The 23,935-nt window shown below is 47.8% G+C and overlaps 1 protein-coding gene across 1 annotated transcript in view; it reads left to right on the top strand.

The window, feature by feature from the left end:
• LOC135216926 (synaptic plasticity regulator PANTS-like) overlaps positions 1-23,935 on the top strand; it is an 89,799-nt gene that overhangs the window by 1,530 nt on the left and 64,334 nt on the right. Inside the window, 1 exon segment of the mRNA XM_064252474.1 lies at positions 8,477-8,641. Coding sequence (XP_064108544.1) covers positions 8,477-8,641 — 165 coding nt within the window.

Raw genomic sequence — 23,935 nt, 5'->3', positions numbered from 1 at the left:
TAATAAACATGAATTAGATAAATATTTTGAAGTAAAGTTAAACTAAATAATGAGTAAAGTAAACAATTAAGGGAATAAAGCTTTGCACCTCATAAAGAGTGTAGTCGTCTGCTGCTCGTAACTGTGTTTGCGGAGTGAGTGCTTAGGAACCAGGAACAGCAACGTGGTTCAAGTGCAATGTGGAGTGAATTAAGACCAAAATGTGTATAATTACAATCAAATAAGCACTGTGGAGTTTCAGTTGTGATGGCAGTAAGGATAAAACGACTAATTACAATGTAAAAATGAATTCAGTTCAAACCATGACCCCGGGAATAAAAAGTTTCATACTTTCACTAATATAGGCAACAAAAGTTGTTTTATTGTGCTGATTACAACTGCAATCTTGAGTAAGATCAATAAACGTTACATATATACGCTAACATTATTCAAATGAGTGCTGCGAAAGAGGGACGAGGTGAATAGGAGGGTTCCGGCAGCTCTCCATAGGATTCAGCATCGGGAGACTACGTTCCTGGAGGGACCTTAGGGTCCTACCGGACGTACGTACACATCGTTGAGGAAGGATCTTATGTCAAAACTGGAGACTATGTCTCCATGGCATTTTCTGTCCTTTGGACAGATTTCAATTCGCAGTCCCTTATAGGTTCTTGTGTTTTGGGAGCCTCGATTGTATATTCTATTGAATTGTACTCTCATTCCAGTCTTAAATGCCCGTTCCTCCTCGATTTCTACGGGAGTTGAGGAGGGCCCCCACCATGATGATCATTTGACCAAAATCGGGGGTCTCACCGAGTGATTAAAGTTCTTTGGAATTTCTAGCACTCTTCGAGTGTTTTGGTCTTCTACGATCTGCAAACACTTGGGCGAGACGAGAATGCCTGATAATTGTTACTATGATAACCGGGAATCTTGCTGAATGCTCGAATTCCTTGGAATTTCTGGCATTCTCAGAGTGTTATGGTTTTTCTGTAATTTCTAAACACTCGGGTGAGACAGAAATTCCCGGTAATTGTTATTACAAAATTGGGAGTCTCGCTAAACCATTAAATTCCTTGGAATTTCTAGTGTTCGTAGGGTGATTTGGTTTTCTGAGATTTCCAAACACTCAGGCAGCGGGTATTCTCTATGATTATTACAATAATCGGGAGTCTTGCCGAGCACCTGGATCCCTTGATTTCGTTGCTGCTCGTCGAGTGCTCGGCTTCATCATATTACCAAGTACCAGGCGAGAAAAGGCTCGCCCGATTATGTATTGTCATAAAAGAGTCAGGTTTTTCTTGCCGAGCGTGGGAATTCTTACGAATTCTAATGCTCTCCGAGTACTCACTATTACAAGTGCTTGGATGGTGAGACGAGTCTTTGCCAGTACAGATGAGTCTGCTCCTCAGTCTGGTTTGGAGTATGTAGAGCCTGGAACTGCAAGAAACACCTTTTGGGTGAATGGTCAAGTACCGTCCTTGTCTATTGCACCTTAGGGTCCAAACATGAAGGACAGCAGACACAGAATCCCTCTTATTCTTTTTTTAGGAAACTTAGGCCTTGAAGGAAAACAGTTAACTGGGAAGAAGTGATAGCTCTTTGTTGATGATTACCACTCATAATAATGAAGTGGTGATCTCTGCTCTCTCGGCTTGGTTCGACCAGACAGCTCGATCTGCTGATCTGAGTGCTCAGCTGTAACAAACGAACTCTCTGCTCTTGATCGGTGCGGTTCCTTGCCATGACATAGCACCCTCCCTTCCTGTGTTGGGGTCATCGTCTTTTGTCTTCGTCATCTGAAGCCTCCTAACTTACCTCTTCAAAGTTCTTCACCCCTTAAGAAGTCTCACTATGTGACTTCTAAGGGTCTGCACCCTTTCATGGAGAGGAAGTAATTGGCTGTTTCTTCGGCTCACCTGCTCCTTCTGAAGTGGGAACCTGGACGCTATCCCCAAATATGGTGTCTCGGGAGCCCCATGAGTTAGAAGCCAGGTTCGTTCTTCTGTCTCTGGTTCCAAGGGCAGTCGGTGCTCATGGAACCAGAGCTGCATTGGGTATACTCGTGTACGGGTGTGTCCGAGTGTACAACCCCCAAGGGGGGTCGTATATCCACAGTCAGTGATAGGTAGTCTTCTCTCCATTACGATAGTGGCGCAGTATGAAAGAAGGGACAGAGCCACGTTGGTGGCTCGGACCCACCTGTGAAACCCAGGAATGGCTATTCTTCAGGTGCCAAGATCGATGTTGCTGTCCCTCGTGACAAGGCATCTGAAGGAGATAGGAGGAGGTCCACTATGTAGTCCTCTTCATGAGGTTCGATCACGGAGAAGATAAATGCATAGCAAGATGTGGCTAGTTCTCGCCAGCTTTTACTGCATTTAACTCTGGTCAACTTTCGCTCGCGTTTGTGCGAATGAAGCGGTTGTAGGAATGAATGCTTCGTTTAACAGAGTGAGAACATCGCAAGTATAGGAAAGAGCAAGCAAGAACAGTCAATCCTCCTCCTTTTTTTTTCCCCTCTACTTCCTGTTTATACCAGAATGAACAAGGAAATAAGAGGAATTCTGCAGAGTTTACTCCTCGGAATTCAAACCCGAGAGACTATGTTTTTGGTTCAATCTTAGGATCTTACCGAACATATGTCAATCTGTCAGGATGGATAGCACTGAGAGGTTTGAATGCCTCTCCAGTGCTACTGTTTTGGGAAAAGCCAGTTCGGCTTGAACTAGTCTTCGGTATCGTATCCTGTTATCACTGTTGAAGTCTCCCTTTGGGAAAACTTCACCTTCGCTTTCTTCGTCAGAGAATGAAGGAGGTCTGCTTCCAGTCCTTTGAGTAGTAGGCGCATATCTGTAAGTTAACTCTTCCGGTATGTGACCGAGACGAATAGCACTTTCTCTTAATTAACCTGGAACTCAGGACAGCCTTTCTGGCCTCCCAAAAGTTACCGGTTTTGATTTTGAGATAACTGGTGGTATTGTTTCCCAACGACACCACAGCATTTGCGTTATCACCGAACAAGAAGGTTATCTTCCCTCCCATTTCGGTTAAAATGCAGATGCTCGAATGTATCTTTTTGCTCTCAATGGTTCTAACTGAACACATTCCTTCATGGAATGCTCTACCAGGCAACTCAGGATGATAACAAGTTGAGCGAGCAGTGTATAGCTCTGCCTCAGTACTGCTTGCTCTCCGAGAGTCTTTTTGGTTTGGTATTGTTTCTCCTCTGTAGAGGATTGACTTCCAATTTGAATCTGCCAGGTAATCACAGACTTAGGCCTCTGGTTGGCTAGAATTCTCATGTGTATGCCCATCTCTCCTGCACCACATTTGCTGTTGCAAGAATTTTCAGACAGATATATCTCATTAGACTTGTTATCGTCTTTCTTTTTACCCCACGGTATAATAGAAGTCTGTAGCCTGGTCTTTGCTTCGTCGCACCTGCCCCATCGACCGCTGCGATGAAGCAGAATGATATTCTTCAGACAATTTGAGTTTGTCTTCTAATATACATTTCCTAATTCGTAAGATGTTCAATTATTCTTTGTTCACCCCGAATTATAAATGAATAACAGAAGACTTCACCTGTTCCCCACTAGTTCTGCTTCTAAAGTAAATAGAAACTTCCTCCATGATCCAATCCACAAGAAGCGGTTCTTCAGGCAGTACAATCCTTGTGTTTTCACATCTGAAAGACTCTCCGCTTTCATTACAAACTCCGACTTTCTCACTGTGCAGCAATGAAATAGCAGATTAGCTTTTTCAGCCCTCTGTAAAACAACAGGGATTAAAGCCGTCTTCACTGGTTGGTGTCATCAACAGGACTTTTTCTATGATCAAAATCTTGAGAGTTTACTTCTCTCGATTCAACTGTGAAGACGTAGGTCCACATTCACCTTAGTCATTCACTAGTAATATAGTATTGTTTCTCCTTAGTTGAGATTCAACTACTGTTGAGAAACTTGTCTTGTCATCACAGGGACCTCGGTCTTTAGAAGGCAATTGACTATTGTCTGATGTATGCATGTCTCACGAGAAAGATCTTCTCGTCTCTCAACATCATCGGCGAACAAGATAGACGGTTTGTATGGTTATTCTCAACGTAACCCTTCAAAAGGCAGGTGTCATGTTGTGACTACGTCTCGGATGCGTGACAGCGCAGTCATTTGGCATCTGTTGACAAGTCTGAGTTCTTCATGATCTGCGCTGTGGACTTTGTATTGGTTGATCTAGATTAGTCATTACTTTGTCCTATTGGTGTGTTACTGTACCCATGAACAATCGACATCCATCATTGAGTGTCGGTGTCTTTATCCGCTGCAGACTGCCATTGCAGAAGTGTCCAATGACACGTCTTTCTCCAAGTCTTACGAGATTGTGAGAGACTTCTCTGTAGTTGGATAGTCCAGTGGATGGGTACATTTCATCACTCTAAAGAATATGCTGGACCGGAAGATAGATGAGGTCTTATTGCAACCATATTTATATCTTTCTTCCTTCGAGTCTGCCCACAGGTCCTTGGAATCTCCTGTCCTTGGACCAGTGGTGGATGCTTGGAGATTGTGTTTTCTTACCCAACTCCTTCAAGAGACCATTTGCATCTCGCCCATGGTGTGCGGTTCTAGAGGTAAGAAGGATGCGAGAGTGACTGGCCTCTCCACCTTCCCCACCTCGTCCTTCTACTCCTCTTCCCTCGGGTTGAGGATAGGACTCAAACTTACGCTGGCTGGTTGGGCGATTGATGCGGTAAGCTTACACATCGAGTTTCCTTCCTATTTTTCTTAGAATCATAGTAGCAATCCTGCTCCTTCTTCCAGCAAGGGGAGGAAGGAGACTGGTAATTATGCAAACCCTTTCCAGAACTTTGCATTAATGCTTCCAACTAAAATATTCTTCCTAGCCCTTTTTCGGATGAGTTACGATTCCTCACTCATTCGGAAAAGGCCCAGAAGTCTGACTGTTGATCATGCAGCTCCTATACTCCGATCAAGTTGTCAGAGGCAGGGCACTCCTCCTTGCTCTTACGACCAGGAGGAATAGCCCAGGTGTGTAGAACTCCAGTCATTTCTAGAGGCTTACTCACATTCCTCCCACCAATCAGTGAGTCTTCCTTATGTAAAGGACCGAGGGTTTGTATATCATATAGGAACAAATCACAATTTTTGAAAGTAAATTGTATTTTTGTACATGCAACTTCCCCGGCAGATATATACTTAGCTTATGTCTCTGACGTCAGCTAAGTATATATCTGCCGGGTAAGTATGTACAAAACTTTATTGTATTCTAACAATATCATTTTTCCTAACTATATAAACCTGAGGTCCTTTGCTTTATGCCTACCTCGTGCCACCCCTCAATCTGAACCTGGGACGAAAGGCAAAGTGGAGTGTTAACATCCAGGCAGGCTGGCCTACCAGACAGTACGTGTAGTTACTGCCTAACCACCTTGTTCAAGAATTTAACGATAATTCCAGAATACACTGAAAGTAATTCCTTATATAAAGGACCTCAGGTTTGTATAGTTAGGAAAAATACAATTTACTTTCAAAAATTGTGATGTTAGAAATCCCAGCTGATTCAGTCTCAGAGCACTCTTTATTAGGGAATGACTGAATTCTCAAGCTTTTCAGGCTTTTCCCTACCCCGAGAGAGTAGAGTTATGCCTCCTGAACAGTTCATGAAGTTGGGAAGGCCTCATGGCGAATTGGTGCAGAACTTTACCAGATTCGACGATTTTTCAGATCACCAAGGAAATAAAGGACCCTCCCTTTGGGATGATCAGGGAGGTGTTGAACAAGGTTGTCGCACCAGAACGTTTACATGAATCTAGTCACCCCATTTTGGCTGAGGAAAGAGAGTTCCCGGACCTTCTACAAATGCAATAGACTATACATGTCTGCTCTGGCCCTGATAGGTTTCAGATTGTCAGGAGCCTTCTTAGAGCAAGCTGCTTCTAACATGTTGTACCAGGCAAAGTGGAACATTTTCAGATGGTGTTGACAGACTAAAGTCTCTTCTTCAGAGACCTCTGTAAGTGAGATAGCTAATTTCCTTCTCTATCTAAGGAACACCAGGAAATTGTCACCCTCAGCTATTAGAGGCTGTAGGGCTATGTTGAGCTTGGTGTTCAAGCACAGGGGTCTAGACTTGTCCTCTATCAGTGATCTTTTGGATCTTTTTAGATCGTTCAGAACCTCCAGAGTTCCGAAAGACTTAGTTTCCTGGATCTTAGATGTTGTGTTAAAGTGGCTTTCGAGCTCAACCTTTGAACCTCTTCGCTTAGCTTCCATGAAGAACTTAACTAAGAAGACACTGTTCCTGGTAGCTTTAGCATCAGCCAAGTGTGTAAGTAAGCTTCATGCCATGGACAAGAGATTTGGTTTTGCTCAGGGAGACACAGTCGGTTCTCTATCACTTGGTTTTCTCGCCAAGAACAAGAATCCTTCTGATCCTTGGCCCTGTTCCTTCGTCCTCAAGAACCTCATGGACATTCTTGGGTTTGAAGAGGAGGAGAGGCTTCTTTGCCCTGTGAGGGCATTGTGGTGTTAACTTCATAGGACAGAGAAGATCAGAGAGATGTCTTCTCACCTCTGGTGTTAGGTCAAGGACCCATCTTGCCCACTCTTGAAAAATGCGCTGTCTTAATTCTTGAAGACTATGATAATCAAAGCTCACTCTCAAGTCAAAGAGGAAGAATTTTCTCTTTTGAAAGCAAAAGCACATGAGATGAGAGCAGTTGCCACCTCGCTTCCTTTTCGTCACAGCTTGTCCTTGTCTGCTGTTCTTCAAGCAATGTTTTGAGGTCAAAGTCAGTGTTTGCTGCACACTATTTGAAGGAAGTGGAAATGGTATTTGATAACTGTAGCACTCTCGGTCCTTTATATTGAGCTGGCATGGTGTTAGGAGAGGTAGCATAGTGGGTTATCTGTCCCTCTTATAATTTTTGCCTTGTATCAAGGTTATTGAGTCCATGGGAAGTTTAGGGGTACACTGTACCTAGAGTACCCTCCAGTCATTTTTTAGTATGGGAGATTTTGTTTTTATGGTGTGTTGTAAGTGACTGTTTTGTTTGTGGCTTTTAAATCTGGTCTTTACCCAGGGCAAGGGCACTGTTTATTTGTTGTTCTTTGATGAGCCAGTGGTGTACATCCATGGCTTCGAAGAATATCCCACTGACGTAGAGGTGACTCTTGGTCTTACAACCACTCTCTCTACTAAGTAAGACCAACCAGAGGCACTATCCACCTGCAGTGGCTTTTTTACAAGGTAAGATATGACAAGCATGATGTTAGTGCTAACACCTTTTATCCTTTTAAGAAATCTTTTATGTTTTCAAAAAGAGGCTTGCTCTGCTCCACGTCCCTCCACCTTTCAATGTGGAATCAGTTATGTAATTGGTTTGTAAAACACTGAAATAAAATGGTAATTTTATAATAAAATTAGATTTTATTTTATACTTACCAAGCAATTACATAATCAGAGCCCTGTCTCCTCCCCACTGTTGGAGTTTGTGGCCAAAACCAAATTGCTGTGTTGTCACACCTGTCGGTTCAGAAAGTGAGCGGACAACCTGTTTACCTGCACTACTGATGGCAGTGTCACTGCGAAATTTGAATTGTGGTCTGCCATGGTAGGGAACCTACAGCTATGTAATTGCTTGGTAAGTATAAAATAAAATCAAGTTTTATTATAAAAATACCATATTCATTAAAGACCTTTACATAGTTACAAAAAGTACTGGTACAAGGAAGCATACAGATGCTTGAGTTATACTTTCAAGGCAGCATATAGTACTCTCTCATGCAAAAAGCATATTATCCATGGTCTCCACTTCTCGGTAGGAGCTTTTATTATCCAAGTTGTATTGTCTGTTTAGTTAATTTTTTTGCCGGTCTGTCTGTTGGCAAAGGCAAAGTATTAAATTTGAGTGCAAACCTGAGTCTGGATCACATATTACCAAACAGCTATTTTGTATGAAGTAAGATCCTCATTATTATGAGAGTTAGAATATTGTAACAGATGATTGTGGTCCACTGGACTCTGTATCTGCGAGAAAAGTCAATTAATCAGATCTCTAAGTTTAGTATTTTAACCTGTATGTTGCACTGCTATATACTATTGTACTTTTCCACATACTGACATACATGTTTCACTATATACTATACCTTGTCATGGAAGTAGGAAGACTACTGAAGCAATTTGTGCAATATCACACTCAGACAAAGCACGACTTTGTTTCAACATTTTTATTTAACAGTATTAGGTAAGAGTCTCCATAATGTTCCCTAGTAAATCAAATTTTTTACTCATTGCTAAGAATTGAGATAATTTTTATCAATTTAAATTAGAATTTGGGTAGCTTTTTCAGACATTAAAGGTATTATTCATTTGCATTGTAGTAGGTATGGTTGTTTTTAAGAATCATATACTTAATACATTACTGTACCTGTGTAGTAATGTGTAATGACCTAATAGTTGTCACTTTTTTTTCTAGGTCAGACCTTGTGAAAGATACAAAGAAGAATACAGTGACTGTACTAGTATAAAGGCAAAGTTCCATCAGTATTTTATTAATGGAGAAACTGCTGATTGCTCACAATGGAAAACAGACTATGATAGGTGTTTAGACTTTCGAAATAAAAGAGATCTCAAGGGCTTGGTAAGTTATGCTTAATTCTGTGCCCTTGCTATTTATTATTCTTGAGTTTTAAATGAGTTTCAAGTATGATCATACTCTGATGTTGTGCTATTCATAGTTGTTCCTGTTGAAAAACAAATCAGTGACGTTTATGTGGGAGCATTCATCAGCACAAGCAGGAAACTGTTGTTGAAGCATGGTAAGATGGTAGTAGGCAGGTGATTGGGGAGAGGCTGGACTCGCTTAATCAACCCATAAGCCAGCACTTTTTCATCAACCATGGTTGGATTTGGATGTGTGTGTGTGTGCTCTGCCTGACTTGGAGCTGAAGCCATTTTGGATTCAGAATGTGTTGTGTTTGTTTTAGCAATGAAGGAAAGCAGATGTGAAACCAACAAAAGTGTAAAGTATATGAGTGGTAAATGATAGCTTATTTCCTTGCTGTTACAGTAACCAGTTTTGTGGTTCTTCGGGGTAGGTCCTGTACTAATCCTGACACCCTGCTAGTTTCCTTCACGGTGTAGAGTGGAGAAGGCCAAAAGGTGTTCATTGGTGTCTCTGTGTGTGGGGTCAGGTGGTGTGATTACTCTGCCTTTGATACTGAATCATTTGGTTCTGTCCTCATAGACTGCCATCTTGCTCCATACCTTCTGCTTGTTCAACTGTTGCGTTCCTTGCTCTGTGATGGTTATGTGGGTGGGGTTATGCAATCAGGATGCACTCTCCGGCAGTGTCAACCAACTGTTCAGTGCGGTTTTTGGGGTATTTTCGTGTATATATATATATATATTGGTATAATATATTAAATATATATATATATATATTATATTATATATTTATATAATATTATTTATATATATATGATATATATATATATAAATATTATATATTATATCTATATATATATATATATATTATATATATATATATAATATATATATCTATTATATATATATATACGTATATTAATATATATATATATATAATATCTATATCCTATTAATAAAATTACCTTATAATTTATCTAGCCCTAAATCCCAAAAACCGCACCAAAATTTACCACATTGGCAACCCTGTTACCTCCTATTCTGTCCGCCAGTTGGCAACACTGTCGTTGACAGATACGAAAACCTTCCCTCAAATCAGTTGTTAACGAGCGCCCGTGTTGTTTACATCAGGGCCGCTCTTTATAAATTTCCTTAAACATTTTTGTGCCTTTAAAGCTTTCATTATTTTTTTAAATGAGACTTTATATGAATTACCACTCACGCATTACATCACGAAATAGTGAATTAACTTTGATTTCTGTTGTGGTTCTTATCTTAAATTACGAACTTTTGCGCGACCCGGAACTACTGACCTGTCCAATTCTACAATGGATTACCAAGAAATTACGATGCTTCCTTCTGCAGCAACATCAGGAACTGCCCGTGGGACAAGGATGAGTAGCAGGGAGTATGAACCCCATGACATTTGTAGCTCTTGTCGTGGACAGGTTTGTGACTTGACTTCTCGTTGTGACGTATGTAAGCCCTGGTCTGACGAGGATATGACTGCTTATATGAAACGCCAAACAATCTTGCAGCGTAAAGATCGGTTAAGGAGAAAAAGAAATCGATTGCTAGAACTGTAATCTAACGAATTCTTTGACTTGGCGCTCATGATTCTGGCTCTTCGGTTTCGGTATCGTACGACTCCGATTCCGAATTAATTGATGCTTTGCCCCCTGTACAACCGGTAATTAGTGAAGTTATTTCTGATGTAGATTCGAAGATTTTGGCAATGGAAACTACCTGGAAACAGAATTTTAAGAAATTACAGCTTAGTCTAGATAGAGATATTTCTGCTAAGTTTAACAATCTGTCAGATAATTTTCAAGAAGCCTTTACTAGAATGTCTAACACACTTTTAGATTCATTTTCAGCTCCTCGTCAGGTACCTGTCGACAGCACCATTGGTAACGGTGCGACAGATACCCCGGCTTGTGAACCCCGTCGTGGCGAAGGCCTAGGGGGAATCCGGTCCGGGCAGGTGCCTAACGAATCTTTAGACAAAGTGTCCCCTGTTAGTCCCGTAACAGTGCCAAAGGGCGCTTATTTAGGAGAAGGGGGGAGGGATATTAGTGTCAGACCTAAGATAGCTAGTCGTCAGGATTTTACTTCAGAGGAAGTTTCTAAGTTAGGATCTGACGATGATGATGATGATGACGCGGATTCGTGTGATATTGATGTTTCCTCGAATGGATGTCATGATGTAGAATTCAAGAAACTTTTTTATTTAATTTTGAGTTTTCTTCCTCAGGCGAGGCCTAAAGAGCAGAAGCAGCCTCCGCCTCGTTGTATTACAGAAGGGATTTTTCTTGACGGTCCTTCCCGGTCACGGGAATTTTTACGTTTCATACATTCAACTTACCTGTCAGATATATACATAGCTATCGACTCCGTCGTCCCCGACAGAAATTCGAATTTCGCGGCACACGCTACAGGTAGGTCAGGTGATCTACCGGCCTGCCGCTGGGTGGCAGGACTAGGAACCATTCCCGTTTTCTAATCAGATTCTCTCTGTCGCTGGGAATGTAAACATATGTTTACTTTCCCTCCTGAATTGATTTTCGTGTTTCATCGCCATCGATCTTCTGGGCCAACTTTTACAGGGAAGTACTGGATCGGTGGTTCGGCATACGCTTTTAATAACTTTTTAATAACTTTTAATGAATTAACTTCGAAGTTTTCGAAGAATAGAGGATGTGTAACTACCGAAGTTTTCGGTAGACAATTACATAGTTTGCAAGAAAGGGAAATATAAATTTTCATACAATCAACTTACCTGTCAGATATATACATAGCTAAGACTCCGTCGTCCCCGACAGAAATTCAAATTTCGCGCCACTCGCTACAGGTAGGTCAGGTGATCTACCGGCCTGCCCTGGGCGGCAGGACTAGGAACCATCCCCGTTTTCTATCATATTTTCTCTGTCGCCGGTGGTATCAACATTGTTGCTATTACCTCCTGACTTAGATTCTTATTTCATCATTTGATCATCGTTTCTCGGCTTTTTGGTGACGTATCTGGATCGTGTTTTTGGCATTCGCTACTATGGACTGTTTTTGGAATTGCTTTTTGGATTTTTCTCAGTATGTCTGATTCAAATGTGAGTGTGAGAATGTGTGTGAATGTAGGCTGCAGGGGGAGGATACCGAAAGCTTAGGTTGATCCTCACACTGTATGCCGTAAATGTAGGGGTTTTCAGTGTTCTGCTAATAATACTTGTAATGAATGCGAGGGATTAAATGCAGAAGAGTGGAAGACTTTAACTTCTTATTTGAAGAAGTTAGAGAGGGATAGGGTTAGACGTCTGAAAGGTTGTGTTCAAGGCCTATTGTAGCCTTTTACTGATAATTCTAATCCTACTGATTAGATTCTCCCTAGTTTCTCATTCACAAAGTGTACTTTCGGAATCGGCCTCGGAAATCGCCGATCTGAAAGCTACGATTCGAGACATGAAGTCCAAAATGGCGGACTTACAAGGTAAGGCTAGTGAAAGTGAGCATTACAGTGAAGTGAGTTCCCCCAGTGTTGTGGAGGGGGCGTTTGATCGTCCCTGCGACGCTCCCAGGCCTAGACCTCTTCCAAGCTCCCATGCCCAGAGGAGAAGGAAAGTCGAAAGCCTTAAGGAGGTCGTGGGGAATCCCCAACGGTCAGACGTCCCTTCAGCTAGCTCTGTTTTCGTGGCAGGCTGCTCAAGGGCGCTCTATAAAAAGACGTCCTTCGTGAGTGTTTCTCATCCTCTCCCTCTCCCTCACCTAAACGAGGGTGGAAGGAGTCGAATTTATCGAGGCCTCTGAAGCGTCCATATGAAGAGCCCGAAATTGATTCGGAGCCCAGAGCGTTTCCTCAGATGACGCTCCCTCTTCTATTAAGAAGGCGAAGGTGGCGTCAGCGTCACCCGACGAGTACGCAGAAGTAACCCTTTCCTACTTCTCCCCCGATTGATGACGAAAGGCGTCATGCAGTTGACGTGGGAGAAGCTTCAAGGAGAATTATTATGGCAGTTCAAGAGCAACTGGCCTCTCTAGTGGGAGTTTTAGCGCCTCGTAGGAAGGACGTTGCGCTTCCAATCAAGAAGTCTCGTCCTCTCTCCCCTGCTAAGCGAGAAGCGTCATGCAGACGTGAAGCTTCTAAACATCTTACAGAAGCTTCGGGTTCGAGAGCGAGAGCGGTTGCTTACGAAAGTTTCGTAACGCCAGAGAGACGTGAGACTCTTTTAAGACATGAAGCGTCTTTGAAAGCTGTTGGTAGACGTGAAGCTCCAACCAATATTTTGGCGCCAAGTAGGACGCCTTTTGAGAGCGGAGCGTCTTCCAGGCGCGAGGCGTCATCCGGACGTCAGCAGCCAAGTAAGCGGGAGGCGTCAGCCAGGACGCTTGGCGGACGAGAAGCGTCATCCAAGCGGGAAGCGTCTTCTATTTATCGAGAGAAGCCTGAGCTTTTGGCGCCTTCCAAGGCTATTAAAGCGGGGAAGAGGAAAGAATATCATTCCCTTAGCCCCTCTCCTATTAGGAGTTTGTCTCCTCCAGAGGAGGAACGTACAGAGGTAGGAGCGGAGGACTCATTTAGATCCCGAGTTGGAAGGAAACTCGGATGAAGAATATCAAGGAAGAGAAGGACTGTCGAACTATAAAGTTTTGACTGCCTTGCTTCTAGAGGAGTATGGAGACGAATTGACTCCTGCCGCTCCTCCTTCTCCGCGCTCTCTGTTTTCGAGTGCTAAGACGAAGAAGTCTTCGTCTTTTCTCAAAATGAAGAGCCACCATTTCAATGAAGAGGGCTCTACAATCCTTAGACTCATGGATGAAGTCTAAGAAGGACTTAGTAAGAACGTCTTCTGCATGGCCTCCCAGCGAGACTAGCTGGTAAAAGAGGCATTTGGTATCAGACGGGAGAGAATATGGGTATTGCTCTCCCGTCTACGTCAGAAGCAGACTTTTCGACCTTAGTTGACGCTTCACGTCGACAAGGTCTCAACTCGGCACGGATTACGTGGGGCATTTCTGAACTGGACCATCTCCTCAAGGGACTCTTTCATGTATTGGAAGTTTTCAACTTCTTAGATTGGTCCCTTGGGGTGATGTCCAAGAAAGCCCATGATTCGGAAGGAATCGAACCGGAAGCCCTTTTGTGCATATTGTCTTGTATAGACAAAGCGGTACAGGATGGCTCTTTTGAAATCTCCTCTTTGTTTGGAGCAGGTCTTCTAAAGAAGAGGACGGTATAGGTGCCTTTTAACCAAGGGCAGTCTTCCCACGCTCAGAGGGCAGCGCTGCTGTATTCGCCTTTGTCTGACTTTTTGTTCCCTTCTCAGTTGGTGAAGGACATTGCTCATTCATTAACTGAGAAGGCGACTCAGGATCTTCTGACGCAGTCAGCAAGGAAGAAGAAACCTGCTTCTACATCGGACAAGAAAGGACCGAGTACATCGGTTCAGCCCTTTCGAGGTGGTCCGACCTCCAGACCTCCCGCAAGAAGGAAGGCTCCGGAGAAGAGAGGTAGGTCTGCCTTCGTCCTTTAAAAGGGAAAATGAAGCTTCTCCTCTCCAAGCACCAGTAGGTGCCAGGCTCCTGGGAATATTTGTGGAGGCCTGGACACTTATAAACACAGACGCGTCATCGTTGGCTATAATAAGGAAGGGATATCGTATCCCTTTCCTGAACACTCCTCCCCTAACGTCAATACCAAGGGAACTAACAGCCAAGTACAAGGATCCTGTGCTGAGGGATACTCTTCGATCGATGGTGGAACAAATGTGGGACAAGAGAGCGATAGAACTAGTACTAGATCAAAACTCCCCGGGGTTTTACAATCGCCTTTTGTTCCGATACGTAATACAAACCCTCGGTCCTTTAACAATAGGAAGTAGCTAGCGGCAGCTGGAACGGTCGTAAGCTTCGAACAACGGGGAGAACGGTAGTAACTGCTTGTCCGATCGTCGCGCGCCGCGCGACTGGAAGGTAAACAAATCACTTTTGCTTTCGGCCGTGTGTGGGAAGGACGTGCTCGTCATCGCTCTGCCCGCTTTGTCGTTTGCTTTGAGTTTGAGTATTTGCCCTCTCTTTCTGTATAAATCAGAGTGATTGTAAGTACTTTTGCATTTCTTTTGTTGATCATTGCAATGAGTGAAGAAGAAATGGAGATATCACCACGCCCCCCGGTCGCCCGTAGAGTGTGTCCCGGGCTGGAGGGGCGTAGATGTGGGGGATTTAGATCGTTTGTCGATGTAGATCCTCACGAGGTTTGTACTCGTTGTCGGGGGCGAGAGTGCTCCCGCAACGAGCCCTGTGTAATATGTATGAATTGGTCCGAGGCGCATGGGTGGGTGCTGTACGAGGGCAGGAAGAGACTTAGGCCGCCCAAGAAGTCATCGGAAAGTCCAGTGACTCCTTTGGTAGCGGACACTTCGTCCTCTTTCCTGCCCCCCGGCCAGCCCCCATGTTTCGCGCCTTCCCCTGCGGGGGGGGTAGCGGAGTCCTTCTCTCTCGATCCGTCGAGTGTGGATGAGGGGCGCGCCTACCCCGGACGTCCAGTTGTACTCAGGGTCTTCCGTCCGCTCTGGGGGGGTGGGGGGTTCTTCTCCCCCCAGGCGTGAGGAAACCCCTCTAACTAACCCGACTGTTGCTTCCGCAGGTGTGCCATCAGCGAAGGACGACCTGGGACAGGTGTGGGAGTCGCTGGGAACTGCAGGGAAGTGCCGAGCATACAGGGGTTGATTCAGCGGTTGGCGGGGTCGGCAGTGGTCACTCATGGTGCGGTGACCACTACAACAACCACAATCTCGACACCAGCATATGAGATGCCACCGCATCTGGTGTATACACCACATATCATGTCGGTGACACCCACGGCTGCGATCCAAAAACCCATTCCTGCCGTGCCAAAGAGGACGGTGCCACCACCACCTGGATTCTTTGTATTGCCGACCCGGACTTCCTCTGCCCAGAGTACCCCCCTGGACCTGCCGCCAGTGCCGAGGATGACGGTAGCTGCCGACAGGACGCCTGGCTCTCCTGTGGTACCTGCCGTGCCTGCCGTACCTGTTGCTGTCCCAGCCGCTAATTCCGGTTCAGATCAGGGCCTGCTGCTCATTCACTTTCAGATGTTCCTGCCGTTCCTGCTGTTCCCGGACCTGTTCCTGTTGTTCCTGCTGTTGGTGGTGCTGTCACAGTCTCAGGTCTTTCCGGACAGGTGCAGTCGGGCCCTGTTGCTTCGGCAAAACTGACCCCTGGCTCCCTCCTGGATGGCAAGGGACCCTGACGTCTGTCCTGCGGAGCCTGGCGAAGAAGAAGAGGAAGAGGAAGAAGGGTGTCGTCGTCGTCTTCGTCGTCTTCTTCGTCGTCTGCTGCCTCTCCTTCCCCTTCGACTTCTAAGGCTAAACAGCCGAAGAAGAAGAAGGTTGCCTCCTCCCCCCCTAAGAAGACTCCTTCGGGATCTTCTAAGGGCCCGGCTCGCTCAGGCGAGCTGGGGGGCTCTTCTGCTGGTCCTCCTGTTCCTTCGGGAACGGGGCCCGTCGCTTCTTCTGCAAAGAAGAAGTCGACGGGGACCAGGGAGGTGCACCAGCCTCGGCTTGGTGCGTCCTCACCTGTGCTAGCGGTTCTGCCGCTAAACCAGGTTCCGTCTCGGCCGCTTCTCGTTCGCGAGAAGCACCGAGTGGACGCTCTTCCAAAGAAGACCGTCCAGCCAAAGTTTGACGCCCGAGCTCGCTCGCCGTCAAGACAGCGGCGCGGAGCAGAAGACTGGCGAGAGTCGTGCGCACGACTCTCGCCAGGCCAGTGGACGCTCTCGCAGCGATCAACTGGCTGCTCGGGCTGACGTGACGGTCGCTGACCGGCCACGGGTTGAGGCGAGGAAGGAGTCCCCCCGGCCGCCGGTACCAGCCACGGCTGGTACCAGCGGCTTGACGCGCCGAGAGGACGCTGGCCGTCTCGACGCGACAGAGAGCCTAGCAGGTCACCCGTCCGCCGCTCCCGAGGGGACCGGGCGGAGACGGTGACCAGCGGCAGCTCGCCTGACGCTAGAGATCGGTCTCGACGTTCTCAGCCGAGCCAATCGCCCCAGGCGAGCGGCAAGGCTAGGCCTGCTGCTCGACCGTCACCGCGGGGTTGACGATCAGCAGCAGCCCTCCACGCACGCTGGTCCTGCCAGCGAGCAGGGGGGAGGGGGGAGCGTCAGGTCTGCCTCTCCCGTACCTTCAACCTCCTCAGGCTATACCGGGAGGAGCGAGGGTACCGAGGTACCGAGGAGCGATCACGAGAGGTGCGCCGCGCTCGTGACCCCAGCTATGACGCCGGTACGACTCAGGCACGGTTTTAGGACCGACCAGAACGTACGCGCAAGTAGTTGGAGGCGACAGTCAGGGGTCTGTCGCTGTTCCTCCTTCTGAAGGAGGAGTATCGCGGGATATGCTCTTGCTGGAGGGACTGGACGGTCCTACTCCACAAGACGCTGTAACTCCCGAGATACAGAGGAACTTTGCGGAGGTCATTAAGCTGATGCGTCTGCATAATGACCTCGCGGAAGGATCGCCGCTACCACCGGCTCGAATCATTTTGGGGTCCCAAGAGGGAACCCAAAATGATGGTGGGGTTACCGCGATCTGAGCTTGCAGACTCGGTCCTGGATCAGGTGGAGAATCTCGTCTCAGGACGGGAGGACTCGCTAAAGTCCGGACGGTCTTCTAAGCTGCTTCCTCCTCCTCTACAGCGGCAGAGGCGATTCTACGTGCCTTCGGAAGACCCGATACTGCCGAAACAGGTTAACCCGGAGTTAGCGAGGCTGACTCCAGGTGTGTCCCTGCAACAGCTCCTGTCGGAGAACCTATGGTTCTCGCAGCAGGAGGCACTTGCCCTGGAATCTACCGCTATGGCAGCATTCCAGGCAGTTTCCTGGTTGGATTTGTGGTCCCTCACAATATCCAAAGTAGCGGCCGGCTCTGGGAAGCTCTGCTCTCGAAGACGACGCTTCTTTTAGGAGACTGTGCCAGTTCTGGAGGAAGAGCAATCTCTTACCTCGCCATCAGACTGCTAACCTGTGGGCCAACTTGGTTCTTCGACGTAGGGACGCAGTCCTTACCCGAGTGACCAAGGGGGCCGGGCGTGGAGGCGGCACTCGGGCTTCGAAATGGACCTCTTAGGAGTTCCCCCAGCTCTCTTCCCTGGAGAGATGGTGGACGCTGCGGTGGAAAGGCGGCGCACTGACGAGAGTGACCGCTTAGTTCACCAGGCAGTCTCGAAGGTTTACTGGGCAATCTCGAGCGACTGCGGCCAAAACCAAAGAGCTTGGCTAGCGCTTCCATGGCGGCGAAGACGGTTGCAACCGTCCAAACCCCGTGTGAAGACTCCTGTAGTTTCAACTTCTGCTAGAGGAGGCCGCAACCAGCCCTCCTCCCAGCCCTCCTTTCCCCGAGGGGGTGCTGGAAAGAAGTCGAAACGAGGTGGGAAACGCTAGGGACAGCGTTCCCCCTCACCTGCTGCCGGAAGTGGGGGGGTGCCTGGCGAGCCATTGGGCGACTTGGCAGCGGCTACGGCGCCGAGAACTGGATAGTAGACGTCCTTCGGGAGGGATATCTACTACCCTTCGAGTCTCGGCCCCCCCTCATCTCCAATCCGGTCCACCTACAGAACCTATGTCCGGGGATCAGCAAAGGACAACGCTCTTCGACAGGAGATCAAGACCATGCTGGCGAAACGAGCTGTAGAATCGTGGAGGACCAGTCCACCGGGCTTTTACAGCCGCCTCTTCCTAGTGGAGAAGGCATCGGGGGGCTGGCGTCCGGTGATAGACCTCTCTCACCTGAACCGTTTCGTTCGCACGACGCAGGTTCACGATGGAGTCGGCGGCGCTCGGTGCCTCGACTCGATCAGGGGGTGGGGGAACGATTTCATGCTTTCAGTGGACTTGAAGGACGCGTATTTTCAAATACCCATCCATCAGTCCTCCAGAAAGTACCTCCGCTTCATCTTCGACGGGACGGTGTACCATTCAGGGCACTTTGTTTCGGTCTCTCAACCGCCCCACAGGTGTTCACGCGAGTGTTCACTCTGGTGTCGGCTTGGGCCCATTCGAACGGGATACGTCTTCTGAGGTATCTCGACGATTGGCTGAGTCCTGGCGAGCTCCCGCTCGCAGTTGCTACAGGACAGAGATCGACTCCTCAAGTTTTGTCGCGATCTGGGGATCGTGATAAAACTACGAGAAGTCCGATCTCGAAACCCAAGCAGAAGATGAAGATACCTGGGTCTGCTGATAGACATGGTAGCAGGGGCAAGTCTTTCCCGCAGACTTGCGTATCAGCAAATTCAGGGAGGCAGCCGGCCGGTTCCTGTCTCGGCAGGACAGCAGCACAGCAATGGCAAGTCGTGATCGGCCATCTGTCGTCACTCGAGAAGTTAGTCCCTCACGGGCGTCTTCACTGCGGTCTCTCCAGTGGAGGCTAAGGGAGAGTTTGGTCTCAGGCCAAGGATCCTCCTTACTTTCCCGTGGCTATCACGGACAAGGTGAGGCAGGACCTAGCCTGGTGGCTCGACGACAAGAACCTCTTAAGAGAGTTGCCCATACGCACTCCCCCCCCGGAGATGCTTCTGTTCTCAGACGCATCGACCGAGGGATGGGGCGCACACCTGGAGGAGTTGCTGACTGCGGGTGGTGTGTGGGACCATCACGAAAAGCACCTTCACATCAATGTCCTGGAACTCAAGGCGGCGTTCTACGCTCTCCAAGAGTTTTCAGGACCGCTTGGTGGGACACTCAGTGGTGTTGATGTGCGACAACACCACAGTAGTGGCATATGTCAACAAGCAGGGGGGGCTAGTGTCTCTTCCGCTCCATCAGTTGACGGTGCAGGTGCACGAGTGGGCCACGGCTCACTCGATAGAGCTGTCAGCACGCTACATTCCAGGCAAGAGGAATGTAGTAGCAGACAAGCTCAGCCGTCGGGATCAGGTGATAGGAACCGAATGGTCTCTACACCAAGACGTGGCGGAAAGGCTCTTCAACCTGTGGGGGGGCGACCGGTCGTAGACCTGTTCGCCACCCGGCACAACAGAAAACTTCAGGTTTTCTTCTCAGCTGTGCCGGACCCATGGGCAGCTGCAGAGGACGCTCTCCCAACACCCCTGGGACAACCTCTTCGCTTACGCCTTTCCTCCCTTCTGTCTGATTCGGAAAGTGATCAGTCGAGCGCTGGTCACTCCCAATCTCAGAATGATCCTGGTGGCTCCCAAACGCCGCAAGCGTTTGGTATCCGGACCTGCTGGCTCTTCTTGCGGACGCACCGAGAGAGCTACCCATTTGGCACAACCTTCTAGCCCAGCCACACGTAGAACGGTACCACCAAGCAGTCCAGTCCCTTCAACTTCAACGGCTGGCTGTTATCCACCATCTCTTGCGAACGAGAGGCTTTTCTCGTAGCGCAGCAACAGAGATGGCTGGACACGTCCGACAGTCCTCTGCAGCTGTGTACCAGGGAAAGTGGGCCGTCTTCTGTGGTTGGTGTCGTAGACAGGGTTTGTCTCCTCTCAGAGCCACTCTTCAGCAGGTAGCGGATTTCCTCGTGTTTCTTCTCCGAGAGAAGCTCTCTCAGTACCCACAGTTAAGGGATATAGAGCCGCCCTGGCTCTCGTCCTAAAACTGAGGGGACTGGACATCTCGAATTCGTTCGAGATCTCCTTGCTAATGAGGAGCTTCGAAAGGTCTTGCCCACCCAGGGAACTCAGGCCCCCGTGGTGGGATGTGACTCTCGTACTTAGGAGTTTGACTCGAAGACCCTTCGAGCCACTCCGAGAGTCGTCAGACAGGGATCTGACTCTCAAGACCCTCTTCTTGCTGGCGGCCCTGGCATCGGCGAAGAGAGTAGGGGAACTACATGGCCTTTCTTTTTTTCTGCTGTTAAAACATACCAGAGGCTGGGGATCTGTGACGCTCGATTTCGTCCCGAACTTCGTAGCTAAGACTCAGAATCCGTCGATCCCTGACGACAGGTTCGAGTCTTTCACGATCTCCCTCCCTTCTGGACTTCACCGATAACGATGCGGATGAGATGCTGCTTTGTCCTGTGAGGGCGCTACGGCGCTATCTGAAGAGAACTCGACATCTCAGGCCTGAGTGTCGACGCCTCTTCGTTAGCACTGGGGTTACCAAGAAAGAAGTCTCCAAGAACACGCTTTCTTTCTGGCTGCGTGAGGTGATCAGGAGAGCGTACGAGGCTGATAGTAGCGACGACATCCGTACGCTCCGACCGAGAGCCCACGAAGTCAGAGGTTATCGGACCCTCCTTAGCGTTCCGTAAGAACTTCTCCGTGGCGCAGGTCCTGAAGGCAGGTGTCTGGGCCAACCAGACCACCTTCACGTCCTTTTTTCTACCTTCGGGATATTGCCCACAAGTCCTTGGAATATTTGTTTTTCCTTGGGACCTGTGGTGGCTGCTCAACACGTTGTGTAAGCTTACCCAGCACCCGAGCAGGCAGAAACAGCATCGATTCCTGGGTATGACTGGGAGAATGAATGTGCGAATGAGAGAGTGACTGGCTTCTCTTCACCATCTTTCTCTACCTCTACCTGTGGGCAGAGGGATACGGTCGTTACCTTTGCTGGAAGGGAGTCAGATGCAGGTAAGCTATTCAACAAGAGCTCCATCCTATCTCTTTAACTAGAGATAGGAGTGTATATCACCACTTTCTCCAACAAGGGGGAGAAAGTGGATGCCTACATGAGACAACCCATTACTTTACATTTGCTCATGTAAAGGAAAAAGTTCTTACAATGCTGGTACAAAGAGATACGCTTGCCTCTCTCTTAGTACTCGGCCCAAGAGGTCTGACCATTGATCCTGCGGTGGGCACACCCCGATCAATCGGACAGAGGCTGGATCCCTCCCTCGCTCTTACGACCAGGGAGGCATTCCAGGGATGGACGAACACCAGTCTGTTCATCAAAAGACTCAGATTCCTCCCACCAAGAAGTGAGTCTTCCTATTGTTAAAGGACCGAGGGTTTGTATACGTATCGGAAACAAATGACATTTGTCGAAAATTGCATTTTTCCTAACTATACAAACCTGAGGTCCTTACATATAGTCCCCCCTCCTCATGCCACCCCTCACTCTGCGTATTTTGCATGGGCCAAAAGCAAAAGTGATTTGTTTACCTTCCAGTCGCGCGGCGCGCGAGATCGGGACAAGCAGTTAACTACCGTTTCTCCCCTTGTTCGAAGCTTACGACCGTTTCCAGCTGCCGCTAGCTACTTCCTATTGTTAAAGGACCTCAGGTTTGTATAGTTAGGAAAAATGCAATTTTCGACAAATTGTCATTTTCTGGTTGCAAAAGCCTCGGGAGGCTGGAGACCAGTACTGGACGTCAGCTCTCTGAACAAATTTGTTCAGAAGGAGAAGTTCTCCATGGAGACTTCTGCTTCAGTCCTGGCGTCATTACGACAAGGAGATTGGATGGTGTCTCTAGATCTCCAGGACGCCTACTTTCACGTCCCGATCCACCCTTCATCGAAGAATAGTACCTCCGTTTCCTGACGGGGGGAAGGATCTTTCAGTTCAGAGCCTTGTGTTTCGGCCTGTCCACAGCTCCTCAGGTCTTCACAAGCCTGATGAAGAATGTGGCGAGGTTTCTTCACCTCAAAGGAGTAAACATCTCTCTGTATCTGGACGACTGGCTCATCAGGGCCAGATCAGAGAGACAGTGCTTGGAGGACCTGAAGTTAACTTTGATTCTTGATCAAAGCGTTGGGATTGCTTGTGAACCTCGAGAAGTCGCAGCTGCCACCCCCAGACAGGACTTAGTCTATCTGGGGATTCGGATGGATTCTCGGGGTTTTCGAGTATTTCCTTCGCAAGAGAGAATCGCAAAAGGTTGCGGATAGTCTCTCTCTTCTTAAGGAAGGAACATACGTCGGCGAGGGAATGGTTGAGCCCTTCTAGGGACCCTTTCCTCGCTCGAACAGTTCTTCCCCGCTAGGAAGACTTCATTTACGTCCGCTTCAATTCTTCCTCAAGAAGTCTTGGAGTTGGAAAACTGGACAACTTTCGGACGTCTTTCCCATTCCATGGAGGATAAGATCGCACCTGGAATGGTGGTTGCCCCCTCTGGAAGAGAACAAAGGGATCTCTCTAAGGACACAGAACCCAGACCTAGTGTTGTACTCCGACGCGTCGGAGAAAGGTTGGGGAGCAACATTAGGCTCGAAGGAGGTGTCAGGCACCTGGGAACCAGCACAGGTGACTTGGCACATATTAAAACTGCAAAGAGCTCTTGCCGTGCATCTGGCTTTGAAGAGTCTAGAACCTCTGGTGTCGAACAAAGTAGTGCAAGTAAACGTGGACAACACCACCGCACTTGCCTACATTCGAAAACAGGGAGGGACTCACTCCTCGTTCCTTTACGAACTGACGAGAGACCTTTTGCTTTGGACGTCTCACAGGAACATCTCCCTTCTGACAAGGTTCGTGCAGGAGTAAAGAATGTGAGGGCGGACAGACTCAGCAGGAGGAACCAACCAGGTCCTTCATACAGAGTGGACCCTACACGAGGAAGTGGGTCAAGCATCTCTGGTCGCTGTGGGGGACTCCTCATGTGGATCTCTTCGCCACATTCATTTCCAAAAGGCTGGCCAGTCCTTTTGCCGGTCGGTTCGGAAGATCCAAGAGCTCTTATGGTAGACGCCTTCCTGCTAGATTGGTCTCGAGTAGAGGTATATGCTTTTCCTCCATTCAAAATCCTGGGATTAGTAATAAAAAAGTTTGTGGCGTCAAAGGAGACGAGGATGACATTGATAGCCCCCTTTTGGCCGGCCCAAGATTGGTTCACGGAGGTGGTAGAGTGGATCGTAGACTTTCCAAGATCCCTACCAAGAAGGACGGATCTTCTCAGACAACCACACTTCAAGAGGTACCATCAAAACCTCCCCGCTCTCGCTCTGACTGCCTTTCGACTATCGAAAGACTCGTCAGAGCGAGAGGGTTTTCTCGCGGAGTTGCAAGCGCGATCGCGAGAGCACGCAGAACCTCCACTACGAAAGTATATCAATCGAAGTGGGAGGTTTTTAGAAGGTGGTGTAGATCTAAGAAGTTGTCCTCCTCCACTACCTCTATAGCGGAAATTGCTGATTTCCTTCTATTCCTGAGAGAGCAATCTCATCTAGCTGTATCCACAATAAAGGGTCAGAAGTATGCTCTCGGCTGTCTTCAGGAATAGAGGATTAGATCTGGCAGATAATAAAGATCTCCACGATCTCATACGATCATTTGAGACTTCAAAGT

This window comes from Macrobrachium nipponense, chromosome 6 (assembly GCF_015104395.2).
Source record: "Macrobrachium nipponense isolate FS-2020 chromosome 6, ASM1510439v2, whole genome shotgun sequence".
NCBI lineage: Eukaryota > Metazoa > Arthropoda > Malacostraca > Decapoda > Palaemonidae > Macrobrachium > Macrobrachium nipponense.
This window is presented reverse-complemented; position numbering and strand designations above follow the sequence as displayed.